The following is a 12849-nucleotide window of genomic DNA, read 5'->3' on the forward strand; positions in this document are numbered from 1 at the left end:
GTGTAAATTATCTTAGAGTATTTTTACTTACAATTGTTATAAATCATAATGCTTTTAACGTCTATAAATAATTTATGCTATCAAAAAATACAACCCACAACAATAAACATACAAAATTTTACAATTCTTAACAAATTAATAAAAATATTTCTAAAAAGATTTTTGTGACTTTTTTTCTGTGACTTTATTTCTGTGACTTTTTTTCCGATAAAATTTTTCCACTGTGACTTTTTTTCTGTGACTTTTTTTCCTAGCAAAAACTGTGACTTTTTTTCTGTTTTTTTTTTTTCCTGTGACTTTTTTTCCGTTTACCCAGACCACACGTCACTACACGTGACGTCACTACACCTGATAACCTATCACTTGAGTTCATGGTCAAACGGCATCCGGGGATGGTTGGACACAGCAAACCAACAAACGTCATTGGACAAACACGCATTGTATTGGGATCTCCATCGAAAGAGAAATTTAAGTTTGCAAACAGTTTAATTTTACACTACTCATTCAGGCTTAATTGGTTTGTTTACAATTAAACACCGAACCAAAGAACTAAATCAGCTGTTGCATTTAGCCTACTCCGATTGAGACCTAGCTAGGCTAATGGTCGCTGCTAAAGCCTAAGGCCGGTAATTGAAAAAGAAGGATTGAGTGCAATAAAGTTTGTTAGCTCCCTTAGTATTGTTGTATTATTTCACTTTTCAAATAAATCAAATTTCTTTCCCTTTTCTACAAATTCCAACTCATGGACGCCTCCAACGAATCCTCCATTATCTTGTTTACATATTAATTAGGCCTTTGCGTTAGGTTGGTGCGGATTGAATCATACAATGATGAGGGTAGTGAGTGTCTAGCTTGAAGAATAACTAGAGCTTAGAGTCACAATTTTTAATTATTTAGAGGATATTTTTTTTTACATGGCACATAGGTCTAAATAAATTATAAAAATTATTTTTAGAATAAATCAATATTGTTCAGCCTTTCCAATCGCTGTAGGAGTGTAAGCTGTACAAATTTTCGATTTAAAAAATCATCTGAAGTACATAAGCTAATTAAGTAGAAGTACAGTTTCTTTAAAAATTATTATATCGCAGCATTATTCTTAATAAATAGAATATACTAACAAAATACTTCTGTAAAATACGTTTTTTACAAGTTTAGTCGAAATGTTAAGGTTTCTTAAGGCCTATGCCTTTTAGTACTTTTTATTATTTCGTATCTACTATCATATTTTTTTTAAAGTACCGAAATAGCTCTTCAATGAAAATACATTTCCGGTTTTCCTTTTCTTAGTTTATCGCCAAAGCGAAAGGGTATGTATTCCTGAATTAGTTATTAAAATCTACTTCAATCGTCGTTATAGAATATAAATAAGCTGTTGTTTTATTTTTTTAAACGTCAGGTAGATAGTCCAAATTGTTTGGAAGGTCGAAAACTAGTTTTAGTCTTTCTAACCGTTTAGATATTTCTAGTTAACCTCAAACGTATTTCAGTTATTATTTTCAATTTTGTTTGTTTATGCACTGCTCGTTAAAAGTAGATCTAGAGACCTAGAATCTCATGAATAGCTTCTAGATTTAGGCTATAGATCTATATTGCGAGTCAAGTATTATCACCAAACATGTACTTTGAGCGAAATATCCATTTGTTTTTATTTTAAAAACCGTCGTTGGATTAAATTTCATCTCATGTGAGCGAGAAATGCATTCCAAACATTGTCACTCATAGGCCATAGGCTGTGCTCAGTGACGGCTCGCTCGCGTTGTAGAAATTCAGGCAGAGTTTTAATGCTTGATATTTGTGTCTAGAGTGAAGTTCCAAGCGCGGTTAAAACAATGGTGCAACCATTCCCTGTTAATCACTTCGTGGATATTTTATACGAAACTACCGATATCTGCTGTACACATGTCCATTTCTAAATATATCCAGGTTAAATTCTTTTTTCTCCTTCTAGAACAGGGGTCTCCAAACTTTTCAGCCCGAGGGCCGCATTAACTATCAAAATGTAAGTTCGGGGGCCAGAGTTTCTTCCAGGCATCTCATTGGGGTGGCATTTTTCTTCAGCCACCTACAACAAACACTTTTTTTCGGTGGTCAAAAAGATCTCCGAGGGCCGGATGAGAGGACCTCACGGGCCGCATCCGGCCCGAGGGCCGTAGTTTGGAGACCCCTGTTCTAGAAGACTAGTTTTTGAGATACTACGTCGTAGTTCCCCTATGAAAAGCACTCTAGGAGTTTACACTTTTCGGACACACACCAAAAATTACGTAGGAGCGAACACTTCGTCGGTTTTTTGGCTCATAGAAACTTTAATTAGCATGTCTCACGCGAAACCACGGCGCCTGCACGTAAACTGTTCATTTATGAACACTTCCGTGTCAAGTACTTCCGTTTCCTTTCTCAAGAATTATTTTTAGAAATTTTTTAACGTTGCATGGTACGCACATTTCTATTTTTACACCAGCCGGATGAAGTGACCTAGGGTTGGACTTAGGGGCAAAACTTGAACCAATCAATGCTTAGCTAAAAGGTTACACTATAAATAGCTTCTATATATGTATGGAACATCGTAAATGTCAAGGTTAATGGGTTTTTTTGTGCTTGAACAATAAAAAAGGGGTGTTCGCTAACTTATTTGGCCTTACATGGGAGCGGACAGCAACACAAAAATATTACTAAATAAGAATTTAGAGCATAAAAGGGGCTGGTTATTGAAAGGAAAGGGTCAAAATAAGGTCAAGAAGGCTGTGGAATGCGAAAGAGGAGGGGGAATCATGTGACCTGGCTGGCTTAGCAGCGTACTGCGCGAGCCGCAATGGCTGAATGGGATGAACTTTGGGAGTGTGGGAAAAAGGTTTTATACTATTAAAATTACCTCACAAACAATCAATAACACAATATACATGCATATAATATATGTTTTTATTCATTAAATTGACTTTAAATTATTCTAAATGAACAAAAAGTGCCCGATGACGGGTAAAAGTGTCCGAACACATGTAAAACTGTATTACATGTGTTCGAACACACGTTAAGACCCCCCAGTCACTATAACAAGAATAGCTTAAGTTCTATGCGTATGAATACAAAATGACACACACATTATTAAAGTAGAATGGTTGCGGATAGATATGATACTTTTTTTTGTTTTCTATGTTAAGCGGTTACTTAATGAGACCGCATGGAATTTTTACGTTGCGTTTTTTCGCTATGTGTGTCCGAAAAGTGTAAGCTCCTCTAGGTCCCGGATGAGACAAATAAAACCAACCAGTCAATGCTTTTTAAAACTAGATTAACTATAAATACTAGTTTTTCTCACTAAATCTAGAATTTACGCAATTATCAATTTAAACATGTCCACTGAATAATAGACATCCATATTTAATCCATTAGACACTAACTTTGGAGTTTTTAGTTCGTTTTAAACTAAATTACTTAATTTAATATTTATTGTCAATCACTTGCCATGTCCAACACATCTCTCCGTGACAACTCTTCTAACCCTTGAAGGTAAAGAAAACCACAAATCAGGTTAGACTTTTTAAGTGGCCATGCACAAGAGTTCCTCACTAGTGATCTCCAAATAGTGGTCACGTGGTTTATTTTTCAAAAAAAAATTTGGTTGTCATTTTTGTGGCTGGTCTTATAAAAAACGGTTGATGATATTTATTTTTTCATAGACTGATAAAACTAATAATGCTTTACTATGGAAATCAATTTTGTAATATGGAAATCTATATTTAAAAAGTTCTAGTATTTTTGAAGAAACCAACTTTTAAATTTAGCCTTCATTCTCTAACGCAAATATTAAAATGCTTTTCTGGCATATATAGCCCTGCCACCTATAGCTTGTTGTTATAACGTGAAAGTCCCGCCATTTTGCGAGTGGTAAACATTTTAAAAACTAATTAGTAGAAGGTCTCTAGAATTTGGCTGAAAAATCGTCGGAAGTCAAGCGTCCGGTCCGGGCGCCATATTGTTGTTAGCAACCGACCACACCTCCAAGTTAGCGAGAAATACTAATAAATACCTTTTACAATATGTGCGGGACACTGTACATACAATAGATAAGGCTAATAAAGCAACCTGAGAGGTGAATAGGGGTGGCCGCTGCTTGGGTATAATTTTCTGATACTAACCCTAGGCCTACCCATTTAATTTAAGTTGGCTTAAATATTTAAAATCCTAGGTTTTAATCATACAGTTATGTGACGTTTGTGTCTTTTATTTTACAGCATCAAAATGCTTATTCCAAAAAAGAACAAGGTCGCCATCTATGAATACCTCTTCAAAGAAGGTGTTCTTGTTGCAAAGAAAGACCCCTTTGCTGCTAAGCATCCAGAAATTGAAGTTCCAAATTTGCATGTGATGAAAGCACTAACAGTAAGATTTTTATTTCTTGTATAGGTATGTTAATCAAATGTTGAAACTACCAACCCTTCAACAAATTGATCTCTTGATGTGGCCAGTTGCACAAATTTCTCTGTCTTAATATTTATTCATGGAGCTAACAAATGCTAAAGTAGTATGCCTTACTCTGTGTGTGTAACATGACTAATATTTCTGTATTAGGGTCTATATTTTTTTTAATATTACAGAGTCTCAAGTCTAAAGGATTTGTTCGTGAACAGTTCGCATGGCGTCATTACTACTGGTATTTGACAAATGAAGGTATTCAGTACCTAAGGGACTTCTTGCACTTACCTGCTGAAATTGTTCCTGCCACATTAAAGAGACAACAGCGCCCAGAGGCACCTAGGCCCAGACCTAAAGGTTGGTTGATTCTTGTTGTTCACCTGTTGAATTTAAAAGCTCCCCACTCTTTATAACTTAAATCTTAAAGGGTAAGAGTGCCCTGTTTAGTTTTGAGTTTTATTGTTAACAAGTAATTAAAAGCAAAACTTGATACATTTTAGATAGGGTCCTATTGCTTTTTTTTTTTTTATATAGAAAAAAACGTACGTTTTTAAAGTGTTTTAAATTAAAAATGGATTGCAGTATTCGTTCTATGGTGTGATTCATTTGTCTATAACTATTTTACATATGTAGAACCATGGATTTTTTTTTTTTTTTTTTTTTTTTTTTTTTTTTTTTTTTTTTTTTTTTTTTTTTTTTTTTGTGTTTCCCACTCAATAGTCAGAGCTCTTACACAGTCTGGAAAGAGTGGTATTTAGTTGTATATTTAGAAATAAAACTATGTTTTGGTCTGGTCTTAACTAAAGTTCTGGCATTGAATTTAGGAAGTGCAGCTTTTCCGACTGTCTTATTTTTCAACGAACAAAAAGGTGATTTAGTGATTGCGCTGGTGTAACATGGTGAATCGATTGTTTTTCTTTGCGTCCCCAACGCCTTGCTGTGTCAGGTGCTAATTGTTTTGTAAGTGTGGACTTTGGCTATTGTAATAGAAGCACAGACAGTAGGTGACCCCATTCTTAATACAGGAAGGAAACTTCTCTTTTTTCCATTAATCAATGTATAATTCATTTGCATTTTTCATCATGATTTTGGATGCCGCAGCAACACCAAAGGAAGTGGGTTAACTGCGTTTGGTCGGGCATTATGACAGTTCGTGAAATTTGTTCCTAATAATTTTTCAACCGTGCATGTTACAGTTATTTAGAAAATTGAGATGTGTTACACACCTGGTACTGTGAGAAGAAATGTCGCCGTTAGTTTAGGATTTTTCTTAGTAAGGCTGTTATGTCTTTGATTGATGGTAGTTAAGTGTAATTCCGCTTTCTAAAAGTTAACTGACCACTGATTAAGTTAAGCTTGACTTTGGCTTAATATTACTGGTCTCACTGCAGTTCACTTTGATTTATTCTTGCACATTTTCTGCAAGTTCAGGTGGTTAAAATCTTGCTTTTTTTTCTTATGACATTGTTTAACTCTTTAAGACTGAAACTACACTTTTTCTTAGTCCAAGATTTTAATCATAAATCTAGGTCATGATAACGCTAGAGCTGCCATAATTCTTTTTTTTTTTTTTTTTTTTGTTGTTGTAGAACACCTTTCAGGACGTAATTTTTTTTTTTTTATAACACTGCAGAATGCTGTTCAGCTGCCGCGTCTGACCGTTTACGTCACCACATTATAAAATTAACCTGAGAGAGAAAAAACGTGTAAATACTTACAGGCTTAAAGAGTTAATCATTTAGGTCATCTATTCTTTTCGAATGGCTTGTATAAAGGATTACTAGACAAATAACAGCTACTTCAACTTCTCTTAGTTTTTGGCTGGTGCATATTCAACCACCATGTCTTGTTCTTGACATTTGTTTTAGGTTGTTGTTTTTGTTATTTTTCACATCTTTTTGTCATTGTAGCATGAATGTTTTTCCTGTAATTTTAAGATTATTCCTTTCTGGTTTCAGACTTACGACTATACCTTTCTGATTAAACTGTAGCCTTGTGTTATGATCAGATTTGTTATCAGTAGTAAATTAGTTAGGGGTTCTTGTGGTGCTTTTCTGTTCCCGGTCTCAGTTTAAAACTTCAATTTATATTTAGTTGTATTTTCTTGCATTTATTTTCAAACTAATCTTCTGTTACATTTCCTCCCCACCCAATGTCATGACAGGCAGTAGTTAGATTTATGGTGTTCATCTTCATTGAATCCCCCTCGAATGGATTTATGGGTATCATCTTGATTAACCCTAAATCTACTGTGTTTAATGTTTCCTTTAACCTTTTTTCTTATTTCAGCATCCGAAGGCCCACGTGGTGGCGGTGCTACTGATCGTCAGGAATACCGTAAAGCTGGACCAGGTCAGACTTTGTTTTAGTGTATTTATCGATTTTTTTTTTTTTGGTTAGGGCTGTTCATGTTCAGTGTTGGAATTATTTTTTTTCTAGCTGGAACAGATAAGAAGTCAGAAGTTGGCGCTGGATCTGAAAAGTTTGAGTTTGTAAGTATTATCTTTCGCTTTTTTAGCTGTTGGCTGATTTTGTTTCCTAAAACGCAGATATAAGTGGCTGTTTGGCTATGGAGTTTAAATTCTCTCCTTTATTATCTTTTCAGAGAGGAGGATTTGGAAGAGGACGTGGTGGTTTTGGTGGTGCATCTGGTGGGCAGTAGTGTGTTAATATCTTGTATGGCCATTTCATTGAATAAATCAATGTCACTCTACTTCCTTCTTTTTTTCTTTTACTGTGCTTTTGGTTTAAATCTGGCAAGTATAATGATAGAATTTATGGGTGTTCTTGGCTATTAGTTTGTTTTTATTTCAGTATCTTTCTCAGTAAGTGGCCTGCAAATTTCTTAGTCAGGGTTCATACGCAGTCTGGAAAAAGTCTTGAATTTAGTGAATTTCAGACTTTACAAAGTCTGGAAAATCGCTAGTTTTAGAAACAAAACTTCTAAGTCCATATTTGCAAACTTTAAAAAATGATATTTTTAAGGGAATTGACTCCATTTTTATTCCCTTGTGCGGGTCTACTATGTGTTTTTCGCTGGTTCAGAAAAAAAAACATGCTCAGTTATGTCATTGGGGGGGGGGGGATATTTTGTGGCGCCACTGACCGCATGAATCTGTTAAAGAGTATTTAAAATGATCATTTAATGAGAGAATGATAGCCCTCATAATTGTTAGGCTCCCGATTTTAACCGCTATTTTTCATTGTTAAAGTTTAGTTGCAGGCAGTCATAACACAAAATTAGGGGGAGGTGCGTGAGTGGTATACCAGCACAGTTGCCTTAATTTAACTTTCTACAGGCAGGATACGAGTTTAATACTTGTTTTAGAATGTAATCACTTTGATGTTAAGTGTAACTTGTGGACGTCATAAATGGATGCCCCTTTAATTTTAAACCACCTTCCGTTAAACTGTTTTTGAAATCTTTGCAAATGCTGACCATTAAAGCTAGACTACCCCGCCCCTCCTTGTAACTACGGTCACTTGTATGAACTCACCGCGACCCCAAGTACGTAAATGGTACTGCTGGGTAAGGAGGGGGGGTGGGGTATAAGTCAAATCACAATTCATGCTATGGCTTATTAAATAGGCTCACTGAAGTCTAGACTATTATGGCCTCAGTGTCTTGAAGGGGGGGGGATACCGGCAATTTTGTTTTATTGCAGACCCGTTTCTCAGCTATATAATCATAAACAGTGAATGATGTGGTTACAGCCTGCTGAATTCATCTTTTTTTTTTTTTTTTGGCTCCAATTTTTTCTGTACTAGTGGCCTATATTAGTCTACTCAACTAGAGCAGACCTAAATTAGTACATTACATTATTATTCTTTAATAAGTAATTAACTCACTATTATGCACTACCATATTAATAATAGTTTTATTATTTATTGAAAACATAAGCAATTAGATCATGAACAGATTACATAAGTCCAATGTTGGAAACAAAATAGTTACATCATTTTAACCAATTATTTTGATTATGATAATTTTAGGTAGATTGGAGAAGGCAAACTTGAAAAGTGATTTTCTGTCAATTTGGCTAGAGAAAGTTCAATATAAATATAGCTCAATTGCCTAAAATAAATGTCAATTTAATGTTAGTAATTATAATTAACTATATATTTTAATTTTACATGTGTTAACAAATCAGTACTTTTCCTGGGCACTTGTTTTATTGACATTTTATATATACAACTCTGCTCAGAAATTTAACATGCTGGTAATGGCTTTTTGATTAAAATATTGCATAGGTAGTTAAAACATGGCTGCCCTTTAACTGAAGTCATAGTGAGATGTTAAGTTACTAGGTTGACTACTTCAACTCAGTATTAAGCTGAAGTGGGATGTTTATGGTGTGGGGACACAGCAGACAACTGCACATGTTATTGCTGCTCCAGCACAGACTGCCCCTCCAGAAGCCAAGAGACAGGCACAGAGGGCTGGTGGAAAAGCTGCTACTGCGGCACAGGCTCCCCCTGCTGCAATAAGTCCTGTACAAAACTTGGCCGCCCAGGCTACACAAGGTCCGCATGCTATAAACGAGCCTTGGGATTTAGGTATCTGTGTCCAGATCAATAGTAAGATGACCACACCCGCCATGATCTTTGAAACAATACTAACATCACGAAGTGGGCTCATGCAACTTTCGAGTTCTCTCACCTTCCCCCTCCCCTGTCCAGTAGCACCTTTTCTGCTGGTCTGAACCTAGAATATTTCTTAAAAGATCCCCCCATTAAATATTTTCAACAGACTTTCGTGTTTCCATACGTATTGCAGATTGCATAGTAAACAACTCTACTGACATAGATGGAGGTCGTGTCTAAATATAGACCACTAGCTATACTCTGGTTACAGCGGTTCTTCTATTGGGCACAAAGAGCAAGACATTTAAATCGTTTGATTATAACTATAACACTTTATTTCTTTCTTAATCTACCTAGCGTTAAGTTTTTAAGTTGTCATACTCGTAGCCTTTGCTTTGTTCAAACAGTGCTACAAATTAATTGTAAATGCGTGAATAGGTCAAAGAGTCGTATCTCTTCCTTAGGGTTAGCTCACATCTCATTTGTTGTGGGAGTCATTTTTTGTCTTGTAGGTCATCACTCAGTTACTGTGGGGGCATATTTTGATCTTGTAGGTCATCACTCATTTACTGTGGGAGCACATTTTGATCTTGTAGGTTACCACACAATGTGGGTGCATATTTTGATCTTGGTGAGTACGACACATTTATTGTGGGGTACATCAAAAGATCAAAACTAACTTACTAGCACCCCACAGCAACACATTCTACGTCAAACCTCACAATCTTTTATACATGTCATACTTACATTCAATATCTCTTGCACCTACATTATTTAATTTGCACCTAACTATTCTTGAAAATATTATTTATAACGGTAAGATATACATTGGTGTATGCCAATAACGGTACGATATACATTGGTGTATGCCAATAACGGTAAGATATACATTGGTGTATGCCAATAACGGTAAGATATACATTGGTGTATGCCAATAACGGTAAGATATACATTGGTGTATGCCAATAACGGTAAGATATACATTGGTGTATGCCAATAACGCTAAAGAAAACAATCATGTTTAACATTTTTATTTCTACTAGCGTCACAACAACAGCGTGGCTCTATTTAAACATATGATACTAGTTAAAAGTTCTAAGAAACTAAGCACAAATAAAAATATCATCCTAGGCCTACACGATGCTCAGTTTAAAATTTCTTAATTAATTTTATGTGACCGAACGAAAGGATATTTTTGAAAACTTTCTTCGGCAATATTGTTCTAAATTATGGCAGAAATTATGGTAAATGTTTCAAGTCGCTAAGTGGTCTGGTTGCCGAGATATGGGCGAAAAACTGCATTTGTTCGAGGTTTTTTGGCTTTTCCGGGAAATCCAGGAAGGAATTCCAGGAATTTTTTTGGCCCACAATCATCCTTGGAACTGGCTTAACATTTTTGCTTTGGAACTAGTCCTCGATATTGCTTCGATGAGGAGGAGATACCACTTAAAGCTGCAGACAACACATCCATTCATTCATCCGTACATCCAGAAATGACGAGTTAATAATCGCCATTGTCCGTATGGAAATTGCGCTAAAAATGGTACTTTTATAATGATGTCAAATTGTGTATTGTTTATGGTGTAGGAGCAAGGCAGACAACGGCACACGTTGTTGCTGCTCCAACACAGATCCACCCTCCCGCTGCCAAGAGACAGGCACAGAGAGCTGGGGGAACAAATGCTACTGTGGCACACGCTCCCCCTGCTGTTATAAAGCCTGCACACCATTGGGCCGCCCAGGTTACACAAGGTCCACAGGCGATGGCAGAGCCTTGGGCTTTAGGTATCTGTGTCCAGATCAATAGTAAGATGACCACACCCGCCATGACCTTTGCCTTGGAGTTTGGATCTCTGGCAGTCTTCTCAGATTGTTTTCTTACAAACTCCATCCACCGTTCTTTTAATGTGGCCATCTTGGTGATCTGTAAATAAACAGTTGTTAAACTGATTTAACAGTAACACCCTGAAACAATGTTCTAAATAGTTGTTCATTTATTTACGGATCAGCTGTTATAATGTGACAGTTGAGATGTGTATCACACTACAGGCCCTCTCGCAAGCAGCCATCTATAATGCAAGTGCTAGTTTATTTCAACAGATTTGAATTTTGCTAGAGTGCATCAGAGAAAAAAGTCTGATTACAATAGTTGTGGTCAATTTTTTAAAATCCAAGTGAGGAATGTAAATGTTGAACTTAGTTTTAAAACTTGGAGCTGGACATCCTAATAGGGCCTATATAAAAACTCATGTGCGCACTTCTCTCTGTCCGCACCATTTTTGAGGATATGTGATCAGTATGTTCAGCGATATATGGAGAACTTAAAGAAACGGACTTTAGTTGAAAATATGTTAGATGTTTTTAATGTATAAACTAAATTTTATTTAAAGAGGGGAAATGAAAATTGAGGCATATTCGAATGTAGAAACATTTTTATGCCACCAGAAAAGTGTTTATGGTTGTGCCAAGAACGCAATAAACAATTACGTCACATGAAACATGTTTAAACTACGGAAAGTACACAAAACTAATGGGCGTCATCTTCCAATTTTAGAATATGAAAAAATGAACTTTTATATTCAAATTAGATCTATAGATGTACTTATCAAAACTGGACCTGTAGTACTCACCAACTTCTGCTGGCCTGTAGTCTACCACACGTCGTCAGGTGCCTGCCTGTAGTCTGCCACACGTCGTAAGGTGCCTGCCTGTAGTCTGCCACACGTCAGGTGCCTGCCTGTATGATGAGTGCTGGTCTGTAGCCTATTATCACGCGAAAGCTATACAGGTGCTGGACACGGCGAAAATGTATTTGGCTGCTTTTGGATGCTGCGTTGTGTATTTATACACCCACAGTGGCGTGGGCTGGCCACGTTTTCGTCATTTATTGCCGGCTCGGGTTTTCCCGTAAAGCTGGTCATATTTAGGGGAAAGCCCGCTAGATGAGGTGGTCTCATCTTTTGTCTTAGAATAATCTTTACTTTTACCAGAAAATTATGTTGCACTTGTAGTTTATCAGTCTGCGGTGAATAGAAAGTAGGTCAAGGGTAGATCTAAAGAAGCATAGGTAATGTCGACTCACTTCCATGCCATAGCACTGGGAATACTTCTTATACAAGTACTAGTGGCCTCTTTGCATGTATTTATTACAATACCAAAGACTGTACATTTTCTTTGACCTCTCATCGATTTACGGGTTAAGCAACATGGGATTAGTTGGTTAATTTTATATTTAACTCGTAACCCGTTTCCATAGTAATCGTATAAGTTCATCTCAAAATAAGGTAATGATAGTAAGACAAAATAAAGTGATGATAGGTGTGACAAAATAATGTGATGATAAGTGATAAAATAACGTGATGATAGTTGTGATAAAATAATGTGATGACATACAAGTAGCCTGCTGTAACCACCCTACCAACATACATGTAGCCTGATGTAACCACTCTACCAACATACATGTAGCCTGTTGTAACCACTCTACCAACATACATGTAGCCTGCCTGATGTAACCACTCTACCAACATACATGTAGCCTGATGTAACCACCCTACCAACATACATGTAGCCTGATGTAACCACCCTACCAACATACATGTAGCCTGTTGTAACCACCCTACCAACATACAAGTAGCCTGCTGTAACCACCCTACCAACATACATGTAGCCTGATGTAACCACTCTACCAACATACATGTAGCCTGATGTAACCACTCTACCAACATACATGTAGCCTGATGTAACCACCCTACCAACATACATGTAGCCTGATGTAACCACTCTACCAACATACATGTAGCCTGTTGTAACCACTCTACCAACATACATATAGCCTGCCTGCTGTAACCACTC

The 12849-nt window shown here is 36.5% G+C and overlaps 1 protein-coding gene and 1 long non-coding RNA gene across 2 annotated transcripts; one reads left to right on the forward strand and one right to left on the reverse strand.

The window, feature by feature from the left end:
- The first annotated feature begins 1286 nt into the window (after window positions 1–1286).
- LOC131944154 (small ribosomal subunit protein eS10) lies at window positions 1287–7145 on the forward strand. The gene is made up of 7 exons (XM_059304675.1): window positions 1287–1310; window positions 1957–2002; window positions 4233–4380; window positions 4596–4770; window positions 6703–6765; window positions 6853–6905; window positions 7019–7145. The coding sequence occupies exons 3-7, from the start codon at window positions 4240–4242 to the stop codon at window positions 7073–7075; spliced, it is 489 nt and encodes a 162-aa protein (XP_059160658.1). The 5' UTR covers window positions 1287–1310; window positions 1957–2002; window positions 4233–4239; the 3' UTR covers window positions 7076–7145.
- Window positions 7146–10012: 2867 nt separating this feature from the next.
- LOC131944138 (uncharacterized) lies at window positions 10013–11866 on the reverse strand. The gene is made up of 2 exons (XR_009386993.1): window positions 11628–11866; window positions 10013–10921 (listed from the first exon to the last, which is right to left on the reverse strand). It is a non-coding gene; the product is annotated as an uncharacterized LOC131944138 (long non-coding RNA).
- Window positions 11867–12849: the final 983 nt, after the last annotated feature.

The sequence above is a fragment of the Physella acuta genome, unplaced genomic scaffold, assembly GCF_028476545.2.
Source record: "Physella acuta isolate Inbredline_101_S28 unplaced genomic scaffold, ASM2847654v3 ptg000483l, whole genome shotgun sequence".
NCBI lineage: Eukaryota > Metazoa > Mollusca > Gastropoda > Physidae > Physella > Physella acuta.

Coding starts and splice junctions, on each gene's coding strand:
- LOC131944154 (XM_059304675.1), top strand. CDS start 4,240: ATGCTTATTCCAAAAAAGAACAAGGTCGCCATCTATGAATACCTCTTC. Junction 4,381..4,595: donor ATGTGATGAAAGCACTAACA/GTAAGATTTTTA, acceptor TTAATATTACAG/AGTCTCAAGTCTAAAGGATT. Junction 6,766..6,852: donor ATACCGTAAAGCTGGACCAG/GTCAGACTTTGT, acceptor TTTTTTTTCTAG/CTGGAACAGATAAGAAGTCA.